Source organism: Agelaius tricolor, unplaced genomic scaffold (genome assembly GCF_023055355.1).
Source record: "Agelaius tricolor isolate 1412-34295 unplaced genomic scaffold, bAgeTri1.0.p SCAF_4, whole genome shotgun sequence".
Taxonomy (NCBI): Eukaryota; Metazoa; Chordata; class Aves; order Passeriformes; family Icteridae; genus Agelaius; species Agelaius tricolor.
In genome coordinates, this window is record NW_027269264.1 from 25,662,602 (window position 1) to 25,676,724 (window position 14,123).

Below are 14,123 nucleotides of genomic sequence, written 5' to 3' on the forward strand. Positions count from 1 at the left end.
TCATGATGCTTGCAAGGAAAGTGCTGACACTGTCATGCCTGGAGCAGAGCTTGTAATCTTTCCCTCCTGCAGTGGTGTGCTGATAGAAACAGAAGCCTGTATCCAAGGAGTTCTATCCCCACTCTTGTGTTCTTCACTTATTTTTCTGTTCCAATAAGGACATAAAAAGACCTAGTTTCTTTTTGTCAGTCTTTTTTCTTTTCTTTTTCTTTTTAATTAATTCTGAATGGTCAAAATGATAGCTAGGAATAGTGAAAGTCCAAGGAAAAGACTTGTCTCTGTGCGATGCTGGACAAAGACACATTTTACAAAGCATTGGCATTGATGATGACATTTGGCACCGATGATGACATCTTGGGTGGAGTCACGCAGGGACACATGGCAATGATTTGCCATCATTGCTCCTGTACCTTTGAAATCCTGACTCTTCTCTGCCTCATCTATACCAAGTTCCCAGTGCCTTAGTTTATTACCTTCTTGCTGTGTGCACTCTCTCCTTCTGCACATCAGCATAAGGTTGATATGATTACAATCTAGTTGTGTGGATGATTTTAAGATTTCTCATGAAGAGTAGTACCTATTTCAGCATTTCTAAGAGGTATTTTCATCTTTGCTGTTTACCAATAGGAATAACATTTGGAATGTCCCTGGAGAATACAGCTTTACTCCTAAAAACACTTATTGTTCCTTATTCTCTCGCTTATATCTGGCAGTCAAGTTACAAATTATTAAATTCTTAGACAGTATTAGTTCCCACACCTCCTCTTACTCTTAATGCATTTTTAGAGAAACAAAACAAAATTAAGCACATTTGAAATTACCTTATGCTCACAGTGAGCACTGAAAAAACTATTTCAAAAGACACTTTGCAAAAAGATGTTTTAATCACTTATTCCTCAAGGGCCCAAATATAAACTAGCTGTAATTAAAAAATTCTTCTACTAGAAGGAACCTCAATTAATATATGTGAAATATTTAGGGAACTTCAGATGAAAGATGCTATAACCTGTCAAAATATTCGCATTCTAATATATTCCTTGACACAGTTTGGCCCAAAGTAAGCTACTCTTCTTCTAGCTAAAGGCTGACAGATGGATTTTGTGACAAATAGTTTGTGCTTGAATAAACAATTTCAGAACCTATTCAGATTTTTCTTTTTAATTTTGTGTTTTCTGAAGTGAGTATCTGCAGTTCTATTATTATATGGGGCAGAGGGGAGAAAAAATCTTAGTCTAAGTGTGTGTGTGCCTGACTGAAATAAAAAAAAAATTTGTGCTGGAATGATCTGTAGCAAGCTGACAGCTAAAAATAATTTTATACAGAACAGATTAGTGATGGGGATGCTATTCAACTGTTTTGCAGGACTTTTCAAAACTTAGGTGTATTTTATTAACTAATTCTGAAAGTCTATATGAAAAAAAAAATCGCCCACATTATGACAATGGGACAGATGAAAGCAAATAAGGTGAGCTTCAACAATTTCCACAGCTTGGGCTTCTGTGTTGTTTGGGGAATTTAAAATTCTAATATTCAGGTTTTGATGATATTGAAAAAGCAGACTTTCAAAATTGTAGTTGTATAATAGCCATAATCTACAGAAGTAAACTACGTCTGTTAACAGTATCCCTTAAAATTTTAAATTTCAGAAAGAGAGCATATGGATTTTTAAGTTAGTAACACTAAAATGAAATGTCAGGGTGCCCTCTACCGGCTCACAGTGCTAGCACCTAACCGCAACAAAAATCAGGCGTTTGTAACACACCGTGGTCCAAAATCCAAAAGATCGACTGCTATATTTCATTTCAAACGTCTTGCACTCACTAAAAACAGATTTACATCCCTCCCACGTCTTGAAAAGGTGGTGGTACCATAGGCTGTATGCAGCTTGAAGAAACAGACTGGCTTCTCCAGTGGCTGCTGAGTGCATGTCAGAATGAACCACGATCATAATACATCAAAAAGGCTACCAGGTTGTGCATCATCAATTGACAAAATTCTTTCCAGCATTTTGTGAAAATAGAAATCAAGAATGTTCTGTTACATTTTCTACATCTCATGAAAGCCTACAAGTTCAGCAAGGATTGTGAAATTTCTGCTTCTGCACGATGTTTCCCTGGTCTAGTTTCCCACAGGAGCTGTGACAAAAATGGGCTACTGACCTGTGTTAAGCTTAGAAAAAGATTGACAGTAGCACACTATCAAAAGGGAGGCAAACACCAAGTGAATAGATGCCTCAGATATCAAGTGAAAAGCTTCTTGTGCAAAATGGAAACATTTGCTCCAATGTGGCATCTGCTGATTGCTGACCGTCAGAATCCAGTGTCTGACATGAGGAGGAAGATTTTAGCACGTATCTGTGATTCCAGTTTCTACCAGGGTTTTAGTATTAGTATCTCTCAAAGTGTGCATAAAAGCCAGATAAACTGACTTGTTCCTTGATACCGCTCCTCATACTTCAGTATTGCAGAGAAGCAGGAAATGAAAGATTTTTTTGGGTTACAGGGAATTTTGGAGTTGCATGAACTTCCTTTAGACATAAAGAAATGAAAAATCTGTAAGCTCGGCATTATTTATTAATTTTTCAAGCTGAGAATCAGAATAGAAATAGAAGCACCAACTCTTGTTGCAGTATTACTTGACACGCCCTCAGACATGAAGGTGTGGCAAGCACCTCACTATTTAGCTGCACAGTCTAGTGAAGTGTTAATATTTTGACCTCCAGATAACTGTGAAATTGCAGTGCATTAATACTTTTTCTTTTGCCAAACACAATCCCAGAATTCAGTGGAAGACACCTTCAGCTTAATTCTGTTTTCAGACTCTCAGCTGAAGTTTAGAGTATTAATGCTTTATAAATATTCTTAAACTGTCAAAAGAAAAATATCTGGCCTCAAATAAAAGCAGAAATTTTGTTTTGGCTGGATTAATACCATAGTTTTACAAAGTAAACAACAGATTTTTATTTTTTTCTCAACTCCACATTTTATGCACATTTCTATGTGCATCTGAGAATTTTATGCACATTTATATCAATCCTCATCCACTCTGTGAAATACGGAATTATTATCATCCCTATTGCATAGCTGGAGGGTTAAATCTAAATGCATTACCCAGGCAACAATTCTCTATCAGCATGGGAAATCAAATCTATGCTGAGTTCCATCCTAGAACCTAAAACTGATCAGGTAGAATGTGACCTTCTGATTTTGGGAACCCTAGAGCTGCTGCTAGTCTTCCAGCTCAAAGCAAAGAATAACTTCATGATGCTCCAAAGTGAAAGCAAGGAGCAGTTTCTGGGAGAAGGAATAGTGAGGATGTGGTGAAATGATCTACAATGTCCTACCTCTGGAAGCTTACTCATTTTTAACAGCTATCTCAGATTTACACATAGCCAAGATATCAGTTCTGCTGTGTCATATTGGACATTGTGGTGCCCCAGCTTTTTATCCTCTTGATCAGAAGTGTTAAAATGATGGCATAAACATGCCAGCTGCTTTCTACTTACTTTAACTCTGTAGTTTGTTCTGCTTCTGGAAGATGACACTTTAAAGCACCTGATTAGAGGAGTTGCAGAAACTGATCTGCTGCCTTAGCACCACTCTTGCCTATACCCCACAGGGGAGCTGGGTACAACATTGGATCAGAAGATCACTGTAGGATTGATGAAGCTGATGCATCTGCAGCTTCCTCTAGACATCATCACTGATGCTGTCATCATACTGCATCTTTTCCTCATAGTTCAAGTTTGCATTACAGTAACTGGAGCTGCTTACAAGTTATTTGCTGCCTAATGCAAAAGGACTGCGAGAGGCCACCTTTATTCTCAAGCTTAAGAATTAAATTATGCTTGCAAGGTTTTCCATTTATGGCTATTTTTTCTCTTTATGCAGTATTTGTTCTAGATTCATCTCTGATTATGTTTCACTTCCAAGCTGAAATCAGAGAAATTCCAGGAATACACATCCTTTATCTAGAAGAATAGAAAAGAAATAAAATTGCTCCCTCTTTTTCTGACTCTGCTGTTCCCTTATGATTTAGGAAGTATTCATTTCCAGTATTACCTAATAATTCAGCAATAAGAGAGGATGGTTCTGGTGGAACTTCCTACTAGTAGCTTGAACTTCCTTTCTCCCTCTTCTACAGCTAAGAAGGCCTTGTTCATCATGCAACTCTATACATGGGCTGAAGCTTCAGGCATATGATACCTCTTACATTCCTACCCAGGATCTTCTGGGTTCTTCCTACTGTGGTCTGTGGAAGATCCAGGCAGGTGCAGATATGAAATGTTTGACTAGGACTGTCCAGTTAGATTAAGTACTCCAATTTTGGCTCAACATTTTAGATGTATTGAAGATGAAATCACCTAATAGATCTCAATATAAGTCAAGAAAATTTAACTTCATACTGCACTGAGTTCTACTTGCAGAATTGGCAGAGGATTATCTAGCTTATCAATTGCAAAGGGTCAGGTCAGAGATGAGTTTTGACAAGTTTTCATTGCTTCTGAATAATAAATGAAAATACTTGAGGAACCTTACAAACAAAACCTGTGATGGCAACTCAGGTAAGTAAAAACTCAATGGGCACTTCCAGAAACCAAACTTTAAATACAGGTAGTTTAAATGCATGTTAAATGTTTGAAAATTTCCCAAGGTATTTGTGGAATTCTTCTTCTGCAGTCACTTGGTGCAATTATTCAAGTTGTATATTGTCACCATTAGATGCCTCAGTACCCCTCAAATACTTCAGACAGCCAGCCATTATAGCTGTAACAGTCACACAGAATCATAATGCATAGCAGATATCAGCTTTTACAATGCTATGGTTTTACTATTTCCAACAGAAACAAAGTAAATTCTACCTCTCTTAAAGAGAAAAATACTAAATTGGGAAAACTGCACCTCCAGCTTATATATGTTCATTAGAAATTCTACTAAAACAGCTGTCTTGGTGATGTGCATTACAGCTAGTGCCCACTGAAGGATCTTGCTGCCCATGTGAAAGCTCTGAGCACAGGACATGTCCTGGGATGTGTCCCTCAGTGACTGCTGAGGGACAGGAAATTCCCTAGATAAGCACTCTTGATGGTGGTTGGATAAATTGCTGAATGCTCCAGTTTCAGACAGTAATCCAAATAAGTAACAGTTGTATCTGCAGGTGCTGCTAAAGCAGATCTTGTCAGAGAGAGGTGCAGCCTCTCCTGGAGCCTCCCCATTAACAGATGAGGTAAGAGACAGTCCGAAGTCTCCCGCATTTGCCTCACGACCATCGCAGGGACAGAGACCAGGACCCTGAGACCTTGCCTGGAGTCCTGGCCTGGTGGAGGTGGATGCTCACCAAGTGATTGTTTGCAGGTGTGCTTGCTGTGTCACCGTGGCCTTACACCTGCTGCACGGTCACTGCTCATCACAATAGCCCATGGATTTCCTCACCTCTTGGCCAGATGCCACCTGCTTTAGAGAAAGTCTAACTTTCTGAGGTAACTTTGGTGATCCCCCATGGAAACTTTTTCATCTGCCTCATGACCGTCGTCAGTGATGGAGATTGAAGTTCCCCCCCTGCCCCCAACAAGGACTGAGACCGAGACCCTTAAAGTTCTAACACAAGGGCCCTGGGCTGACTGAGGTGGGATGCCTGCCAAGTGTTGCCTGCAGATGTGTTTGCTGGACCAAGACTGATTTCCCATAGAAACCAGTCCTGAAACAATGGGTCCTGAACTGGGCTGTTCTGTACTTGTTTTCAAAGGACTTACTCTCCATTGTCCTGTTCCTCTTCCCCTCCCAGCGGAGAACTATAAAAGACCCCTGAGTTAACCAAAGACACAGACTCTCCCTGACGTGACAAGGCAGATTTATTGGCTGGACCACGAGGATTTCGTCTCTCCATTGGTAGCTATACCTTCCCCTTCTTTTTCTCTGACCTTCATCTCCTTTTTAATCCTTCTATCCCATTTGCTGTGGACACTCAATAAAGGTGCATTTGTTTTGATTAATATTGAAATCCCCTCTGCATTGTTTTTGCATTCTGAAATCAGTTAGTGAACAATCATGACCCCCCACTTGTATGAGCAGATCATGACAGTGAGACAGATGAGCTTGAGCCTCTTTATCTTTCCCTGCATTGTTAGTGCTTCAATTCCATGTTTTACCAAAGGCAGAGAGAAAGTGAAATACACAAACCCTAAGCACAGTGGAAGGGAGAACAAGAAGCATGAGGCTGGCTGCCACTACCCCAAAAAATGAGCTGTGGGCCAGGAGATGGCTCTCACTACAAGGATTTCAGTTTGTCCACTGTTTGCCCTAGAGGCACCTGAAAGGGAGATGTTTTCTGTGTGTGTCCCAGAGCAACCAGAGCTTTCAAGAGCCAGCAGCTCTAGGAAGGCATAGCAGAAGTTGCTGCTTCTTTGACTGCTCCACTGTGCTGCATCTCCAAGGAAATACTAACAAAGATAACCAGCTCAGAAATTTTCTGTACATTACAGTGCATAACAAGAATATGTATGACAAATCTGTTCCCATCTTCTGCAACACGTTAGATCAAATGGCAAGGAAAGACAGAAAAGCCTTCTGGAAATTTCACCAAGTCTGTGATTCAACTACCAATGGCTAAAAGTTTAGAAATTATAAAATAATAATTACAGAACATTCTAGACATTCTGAGCTTAAGTCTAAGACAACTTACTGTGCTTTACAAAAAATAAACATATCTATAGAGTGTACTTGCTTTTAAACAGTGTTATCCAATTATACACCTAAATTCATTGTATGATTTGCTTATCACAAGTCAGCCTGCTCCTGTGCTGGGAAGAAGAACCATTTCCACTCACCTACACGTACCTGATCCTTGAGAGATGAGAAGCTTGGGATACTTCTGAAACAGAACTATTAGCGTACAAGTGGCCTAAAGATTTGCAAGACCTACAAGTGTGAAACTAGAAAAGATGTCCTCATAGCAGATTTCAAGTCTTGTCAGAGTAGCTCATGTGGGAAAAGCAGTATGACTATCTTCAAAGGGAGAATTGTCTGTAAACCAGATTTGAATACAAAATTCCGGATGTGACTCCCATCTTCTTTCTTTCTGGAGGGAAGAGGGTATTTTAAAAGAAGAAAAAAGCTCACATTTTCAATCGCTTCTTTATTTGGATGGAGAATTGTTCAGGGAACTGTTGGGGTATTTTGCTATGTTTTTCACAAAGATTCACTCTGCAATAAATAAAGCTGGCTAAGAACCTTACAGTTCAACAGAAAAAAAAGAAACCAACATCAAACCTAAACCATTTAGCTATATCTGGTAGTTGATATCTCAGTGCTGGCAGGCTTCCTAATTTTCTCTGTGACAAGCAGTTCTGTAGCCAAGTTTGGTAACTAGGAACCCAGGTCATATTCTTACAATATTTCTGAAAACATACACCTTGGGAAGCAGGATGACAGGAGCTGTAAGTATCTCAGAGAAAAAAGATTTCATCCATCAACATGATATCTTATGTGATTCTAGAATGAAGGAGTCAAAAAGCTCCACAGGCAAAGCTTTGAACTTCCTGTTGTGCAAAAGCAAACATCCTCCTGTTTTTTTCTGGATCACCCTCTTTATCCTAGTACTGAATGTTTAGATACAAACTTCTGTCAACCCTGGTATTTCCTCTCTTAGCCAAGTCCAATTTTGATCCTGCCACCTCAGGAATAAAGTATTATTTAGATATTACCTGCAGGAGACACAGAACAGAGCAATAAGGTAGTGCCAAGAATTCTGCAACATGTCAAGACTAGGCCCATGTCATCATGATGACTATTTTGTACAATCCTTCTGGTCCCATTTATTGAAAGACATTACCATTCCCTACACTTTAAAAACCAGGGCCCCTCAGCAGGGCGGGGCAGCACTGCATGCCAACCACCCTTCTGCTCTAAATCATGTAAATTTTTCTCTGATGTTGTTGCCCTGTGGTTGCATGCTCTCCAGAAATGCTACAGAATTATAATCTGTCAAAACAGAGGTATGACAGAGCAGTACCTGTGACTGCTAGGCCTTGGTAACTAACATAGTTATTAATTCTGTAACTGTTTATAGTAATACTAACAGTAACTATAGTATGGCACCATTAATGCACTTGTAAAAAAGTTTCACGTCCAATGAGTTTGAAACAGATTTCTTCCAATCACTGGCAGAAACTTCCTTAGAGGCCAGCCACAGGATTTAGGACTTAACTGTAATAAAAAGTTACAGGAATTGTATCTGTATGTATATTTTTTTAGTAGTTTGGGTTGGAAGGGACTGTAAAATGTCACCCAGCCAAAGACTCCTGCAATGTGCATCTTCAATTACATGGGTTTACTCAGACCCTCATCCAGCCTGACCTTGAACTGAGCCTTGGATGAGGTGCCACCTCTGAAAGACTCTTCTACTCTGTCAGTCTCTGTCAACATGGCCTGGGACATGATCATATGGCAGAGTGCAGAAGAGGGGGAAAATAAAAGTGAGAAACACTCTTAGCAGAGAGACACCAAGGCCGAAGAACAATGAGGTGCAGATAGTCTGTGAAACACTAGCAGATATTCGCAATGAGTCCTGTCCTTGACTCACCACTGAAAAGGGGGAAAAAATGAGGAGGGAGAAGCAGCAGAGTGGAGCTTTTATGGACATACTGTACACCTACAAGTACCCATGCCAGTGAGCAGCTGGTGGGGAGAGTCAGGAGTGAATCTGAGCTTGGGAACTGGGACAGGAAAAGTGAGTCTTTTTGTTCTCACTGCACAAAAATACTTGAATTGGTTTAAATTAGTTTTCTCCAAGTCAAGTTTGCCTTGCTTGTAACAATACCTCTGTTTTTACTTAAACCATAAATAAATTATAAGTTACCAAGTTCTTTAAGCTTCATTAGCATTGTGGGTGCCAGGCAATATAAGCAATAACTTGTATCTACAAGACTGCATGCTAGTCATTGAGAGACTAATTTAATGTGGTCACTGTTAAGTTCATCCTGCTTATAAAGGCCATTATATGTATGAGATTTATTTAAAGTAAAATGATAATGCCAAAAAAGAAAAAAATTTTCACATTTGCAGGAAATGAGAAATACATCTAAAATAAAATTCTTGTTAGCTGAAGTTATCAAAGCAGATTTTAAAGCAATAAAGCAATAATCCACAACATCATTCTAGTTATTCTCTCAGCATTTATTTGAAATAACAATACTTTCCATGATATAGTTTAAACATTAAGCAGTAGGGAATTGTCTTCATTTCACATCATCCAGTACTGAAGTGGCACATTCGAAGCAGCACATTAAACCTCTGATAGAGTCTGTACAATTTAGATAAATAGAACTCTGGATAACTAAACTAACAGAACTTCTGCAACTGTTACCAAAAGAATGCCAAGAAGCTAGGCACAGCACTGTACACACCAAGTGCAGGAAGGAGGAACACAGGAGAACCAACTAAACAGATGGGAAATGTTTTTATATATACAGCCACATGTCTTCAGTTGCTCAACAGAAAAATAACATGTTTTATTTTGTCCTCATTGAGGAGAGAGTATGCACAAATGATGTTCAAAGAACACATGGCAGACAGAAACAAATGAAATGAGGGTTGTGTTTGGTTGGTTACTGCATTCCTCAGTGAATGAGTTTACAAAGGATATCTGGTGCTTAAGCAGCAAGGTTTTGTGCCAAGACTTGACAAGAAACATTAAATAAATGCCAGTTTTATTCCCCATCTTGCCCATTTACTGGCATTTTGGTGAGCATGCTAAAAGTTCCTGAAGGGCAAATTCAGGTGGTTTGTGGTCCAACATTTCTACTACAGGAATCCCCATTTGATAGCTTACAGTTTACCTCTGGAGGGAAATAGGCCTTTTAACGATAATTAAGAATATAAAACTTAGCAGAGAGCAGCAGGACACACAGTACAGTGGTTCACTTTCTGAGAAACCAGAGGATCTACACTTATGCTCTCTCTGTGAGAACAGCCAGCCAGTTTGGTTGGAAGATACAATTCTGGTTAGTCAATGTTAGACCTGTGTGAACTGTATCATTAGGAAGGGAAAGATGGAATGGCAAGAACTTTTCCCTCTTTTTATAGAGAACTAAGACTGAAAAAGTAATACGGTGGTGATAGGCATTATCTTCCCAACACCACCTTCACTTCCTGCTACTTCACTGTGAACTACCTGCTTTGCTTGCCATCATCTTCCCCGTTTCACTCACTAATGGCTCTGGTTACTACCAGGCCAGCACAGTCAATAAACTAATCCACGCTATGCTGGCTCAGAAGATACAACGCATCACCACCACATAGTATGACAACACGTAAACCAAAGATGCTCATTAGGAATTGGTAACTCTAACCACTGCAGTTTGCACTTGTAAGGTGTAAGAAGCAGCATTTTGAAAGCAGTGGTACTGACACAGCTATCTGTGTCAGAGGCGGTGGATCAGCATTCCTAATTGGGTAATGGAACTAGAATATCGACATAATTGATGGGGAAGAAACCTGACTGGCCATGAAGCATCCCCTCATACCAGTTTTCATCAATCTGGTTAGTGAGGGTAATAATATCACCCTCTTTAAATCCCAGCTCCCCTTCATTCTCTGGTTCGAAGTCATACAAAGCTCGGCAGCATGGCTGATCCATGTGAGCACCTAAGGAGAAGAAACAAGAAACAACATGCTTAAAAATCTCAATACTTAAGAGTACCCATTTTACTACTGTACCTATGACAGATTTTGCTGTTTCTGCTCTTACTAATATTCTGATGATAGTTCTTCGATAATACCTGTATTTGGACTGCCACTCTTTGTTAGAAGACAACTATTAGCTTCTGACAGCCTTCAGTTACTCTAAGTGCCTGCTGGTAGAAGTCTGAGAATCCCAAAAAAATCAAGATATAGTCAAGCCCAGACCTGAAAGCACAACCATGATCAATTTGGAATCCAATTTTTATTTGTTAATAAAACACAAAAAATTAGGAAAAAGCCCTAACATATTTCCAGCTTTACTGGCAAAGAGATGTTTTGTCTGTTTACCTCAGGTAAGCAGTGTAAGTGGTAGCTTAAAATGACAGTGAAGATATAACTGTGTGTTTGCCCTTTATTTGGAAATTTCACTGGTACAGCTATACCACTGCTCCTAATCCTCCTAATTTTAGTATCACACTTCCAAAGATTTTTATTCTCCATTCCCACAAAACACTTCATTGCAGGGCCATCAGGATAGATTCAGAAAAAGTTTGAAATTGAGAGCTTTCTAATATGCTAATTCAAGAACATCTAACCATAAACCCTTTAGGTTAGCTAATGGATACTATTATAAGTCATTAATTTGATTGTACTTTCACATGTTATATGAAATTAACAAATATACTCCCTCTTCCCTCCCCCTGAAGTCTCTATAGCTTCAAGCCTACCAAAACCAAAATTGTTACTGGTCAAAATACTTAAGATTTAGCAGCACTAAGTTGTAAGAAATCATATCCCCACCTGAATTTCCATAGTAAAAGTTCATGCACTTTCAGTGGTCTAAATGAATCAACACATCACTTCGCCATAATGATAGTTATAAGAATATATATTCTACTTTTGCATGAATACTGGCTTTAAGATGAGTAAATTTCAGATTCAAACATTCTGCATATTTGTTTTGAACACTCACTCTGGTTAGACGGCCCATGCTTGAGTTATTTTATAACAATAATTTTCCATTTCTATGGATCTCAATAGAGCAAGTTTTTCAAATACCAGACTTAATTTATTAAATTCTATAGTGAAATCTTATTTTATTTTCTTTACATAATGATTAGAGTGTATTTTGATTTCTTTGTCATGAAGACTACTGTGCTGACATCAACAAGCCTTACAGTAAGCATGTTTCGTATCCTCATTGCTAAATGAGGATACAGATGAAATTTAGAAGAAATAGCAAATAAAATCTTTAAATTAATCTCTCTAAACATATATTCAAAAATTTTCAAAGGTGTACCTCTGAAACCAAAATACACTTCCAAATAAAAGCCCAACTTAAGAAACTGTTAAATACTGCCCTCTGAAGAGGGAAATATAAATGCTGGAGAGATACATGAATATCAGTTGCTCTGGCTTAGCACAGAGTGTTCATGAGACTACAAAAAAGGAGTAAAGAAGAAAATTACTGGTGGAATGAGGAGAGCTCTAGCATGCAAGACTCAAGCCACACTCATGCACAAGGAATCTCTATTATATCCTTCTCCTTGTTAGCACAGTGAGGAGATTGTTACGAGTTTGCAAGGTTGTGTAAGATTATTTCAAGTTGTCAGAGCTAAATGGAGATAATCTTCCTGTCTATATGTGGGAGAAAATCAAACATTCTCATCAGGATGTTATGGAAAGAAAGGAAACACTGACTAAAGAACTAGTGAAAAACACCTACTCTTGCAAGATGGAATGTGATAGCAATTGTCACTGAGGTAAACTGGAATAACTAAAATCAGGGTCTGGACGGAGGCCAGCCCTCGCTGTACCATGGGATGACAGAAAGAAACAAATAATAAGACTTCCATGGTATGGCTGATATTAAATAAACCATTCTTTAAGATAGTAATTATGTACACTCATACTAATGGTTAATCTTGCTTGTGCTGCTCCTACTTGGACAAAGAAAATTGCTCATATAGCATAGTTTTTCTTTTCAGTTATTTTTACTTTCAGGTTCATTGTGTTATAATACCTGATTTTAAAAAGCAGGATATGGTTATGGAGGTCCGGCTGGCTTTAGGTTTCTGCATTTTTGTGAAAAACTTTCAATTGTTATTTTGGTTTTCTAAATGCCTATTTTGTAAAGATCTGTATTTCAGGGTAATCTTCTAGGACAAAATAAATTTTTGACCAAAAGACACATTTAAAGCAGTGGATAATCAATCTCTGTTCTCCTGCCTGAGGGTATGAACACTTCCCAAAGAAACAACAGTTCAAACATCTCTCTTCTATATACTATCCCCATTCTCATTTTCCCTCATGGAAAAACTAATCTCCAGAACAAAGCATACAGCTTCTGCATGGACACAAAGCTCTGCCATTACCTGATGGTTTGGGTGTGGTGGCATGGGATATCCCTCCATTGTGCTGTGTATTGTCACCAGTCGAGAAATCCAGGCTCATACGGGGTTTGGGCTGGTACTCTCGCCTGGGCTGAGATGATGCCTCTTTTATTCTGCCAAAACATCAAGGTTAAATGTCAAGAGTTAATATCTTGTTAGCAGACGAGATGCACCAAATACCTTTATTTCCAAGGCTGAAGTTCTCATCCACCAGTCATCCATAGTAAACAAGTTGAGTCATTTGGAGTGGGTTTTTTTGTTTACAACAGTATTAAATTACCAAAACCAGCCAATGTGACTGTGCCATTAAGTTGTTAATTTTTCATTCCTTTTAGAAATCTAGCAATTTGTCTATCTTCCTCTCGCCTAACAAAAACCAAGCACTCTTAATGAAGAAAAACTTGTTGCATGACTATCAATGCTTAGAGAAGAGCTAGACAAACAGCTCTGTCCCCATTTAAACCATGACTTCTTGTTTCTAATCCTTGCAAGCATTATTTATTCAGTTGATTGATGCCAACTCTTGTCATTTTGTAAGAAGACTCTGTGGGAATGTACTGACTTCAGCTTCAGACTTGGTTAATTTGCAGTTTGGCATACTTGTTTCACAAAGGGACAAAAGTCCACTCTTCCCTACTCTCAAAATAACCATTTATTTATCATTAATTTCAACTATTTCTTCTAATTGAGAAATCTAGAGTTTCTAGGGGAGGGTCTATTTATAGATTCCAGGGTAAAATTCAGGGAAGGGATGAACAGAATCAGAGCAGCTTATGCAGAACAACTACCACATGTATTTCTAATTCCACATATGAAAGAACACTTCATAAGTACTTACAAGACAAGTTGATTTTTCTAACCTTTTCTATATCTGCCCTAGATTTGCTGCTGGTAGCACATTTTGATTTATCTATTGTAAAGATCTTAATCTAACTTACTGACTTTTGATCCCTATAGCAAGGTTTTCCTCACCATCCAAAATACCAATATAAGTCAGTTCCTAGAGAATGCTTTTCTTTCACATTTAAAAACCAAACCCTAAGCAAACCAA

At 38.6% G+C, this 14,123-nt stretch overlaps 1 protein-coding gene across 1 annotated transcript in view; it reads right to left on the reverse strand.

Annotated features, from left to right (window-relative positions):
• Positions 1 to 9,152: 9,152 nt before the first annotated feature.
• The window catches only part of SH3GL2 (SH3 domain containing GRB2 like 2, endophilin A1), a 90,959-nt gene continuing 85,988 nt past the window's right edge, over positions 9,153 to 14,123 (reverse strand). The window contains exons 8-9 of the mRNA XM_071424951.1: positions 13,055 to 13,185; positions 9,153 to 10,643 (exon numbers count right to left, since the gene is read on the reverse strand). Of these exons, the coding sequence (XP_071281052.1) occupies positions 10,444 to 10,643; positions 13,055 to 13,185 (331 nt within the window). The 3' untranslated portion in view covers positions 9,153 to 10,443. The remainder of the gene's footprint in view (positions 10,644 to 13,054; positions 13,186 to 14,123) is intronic.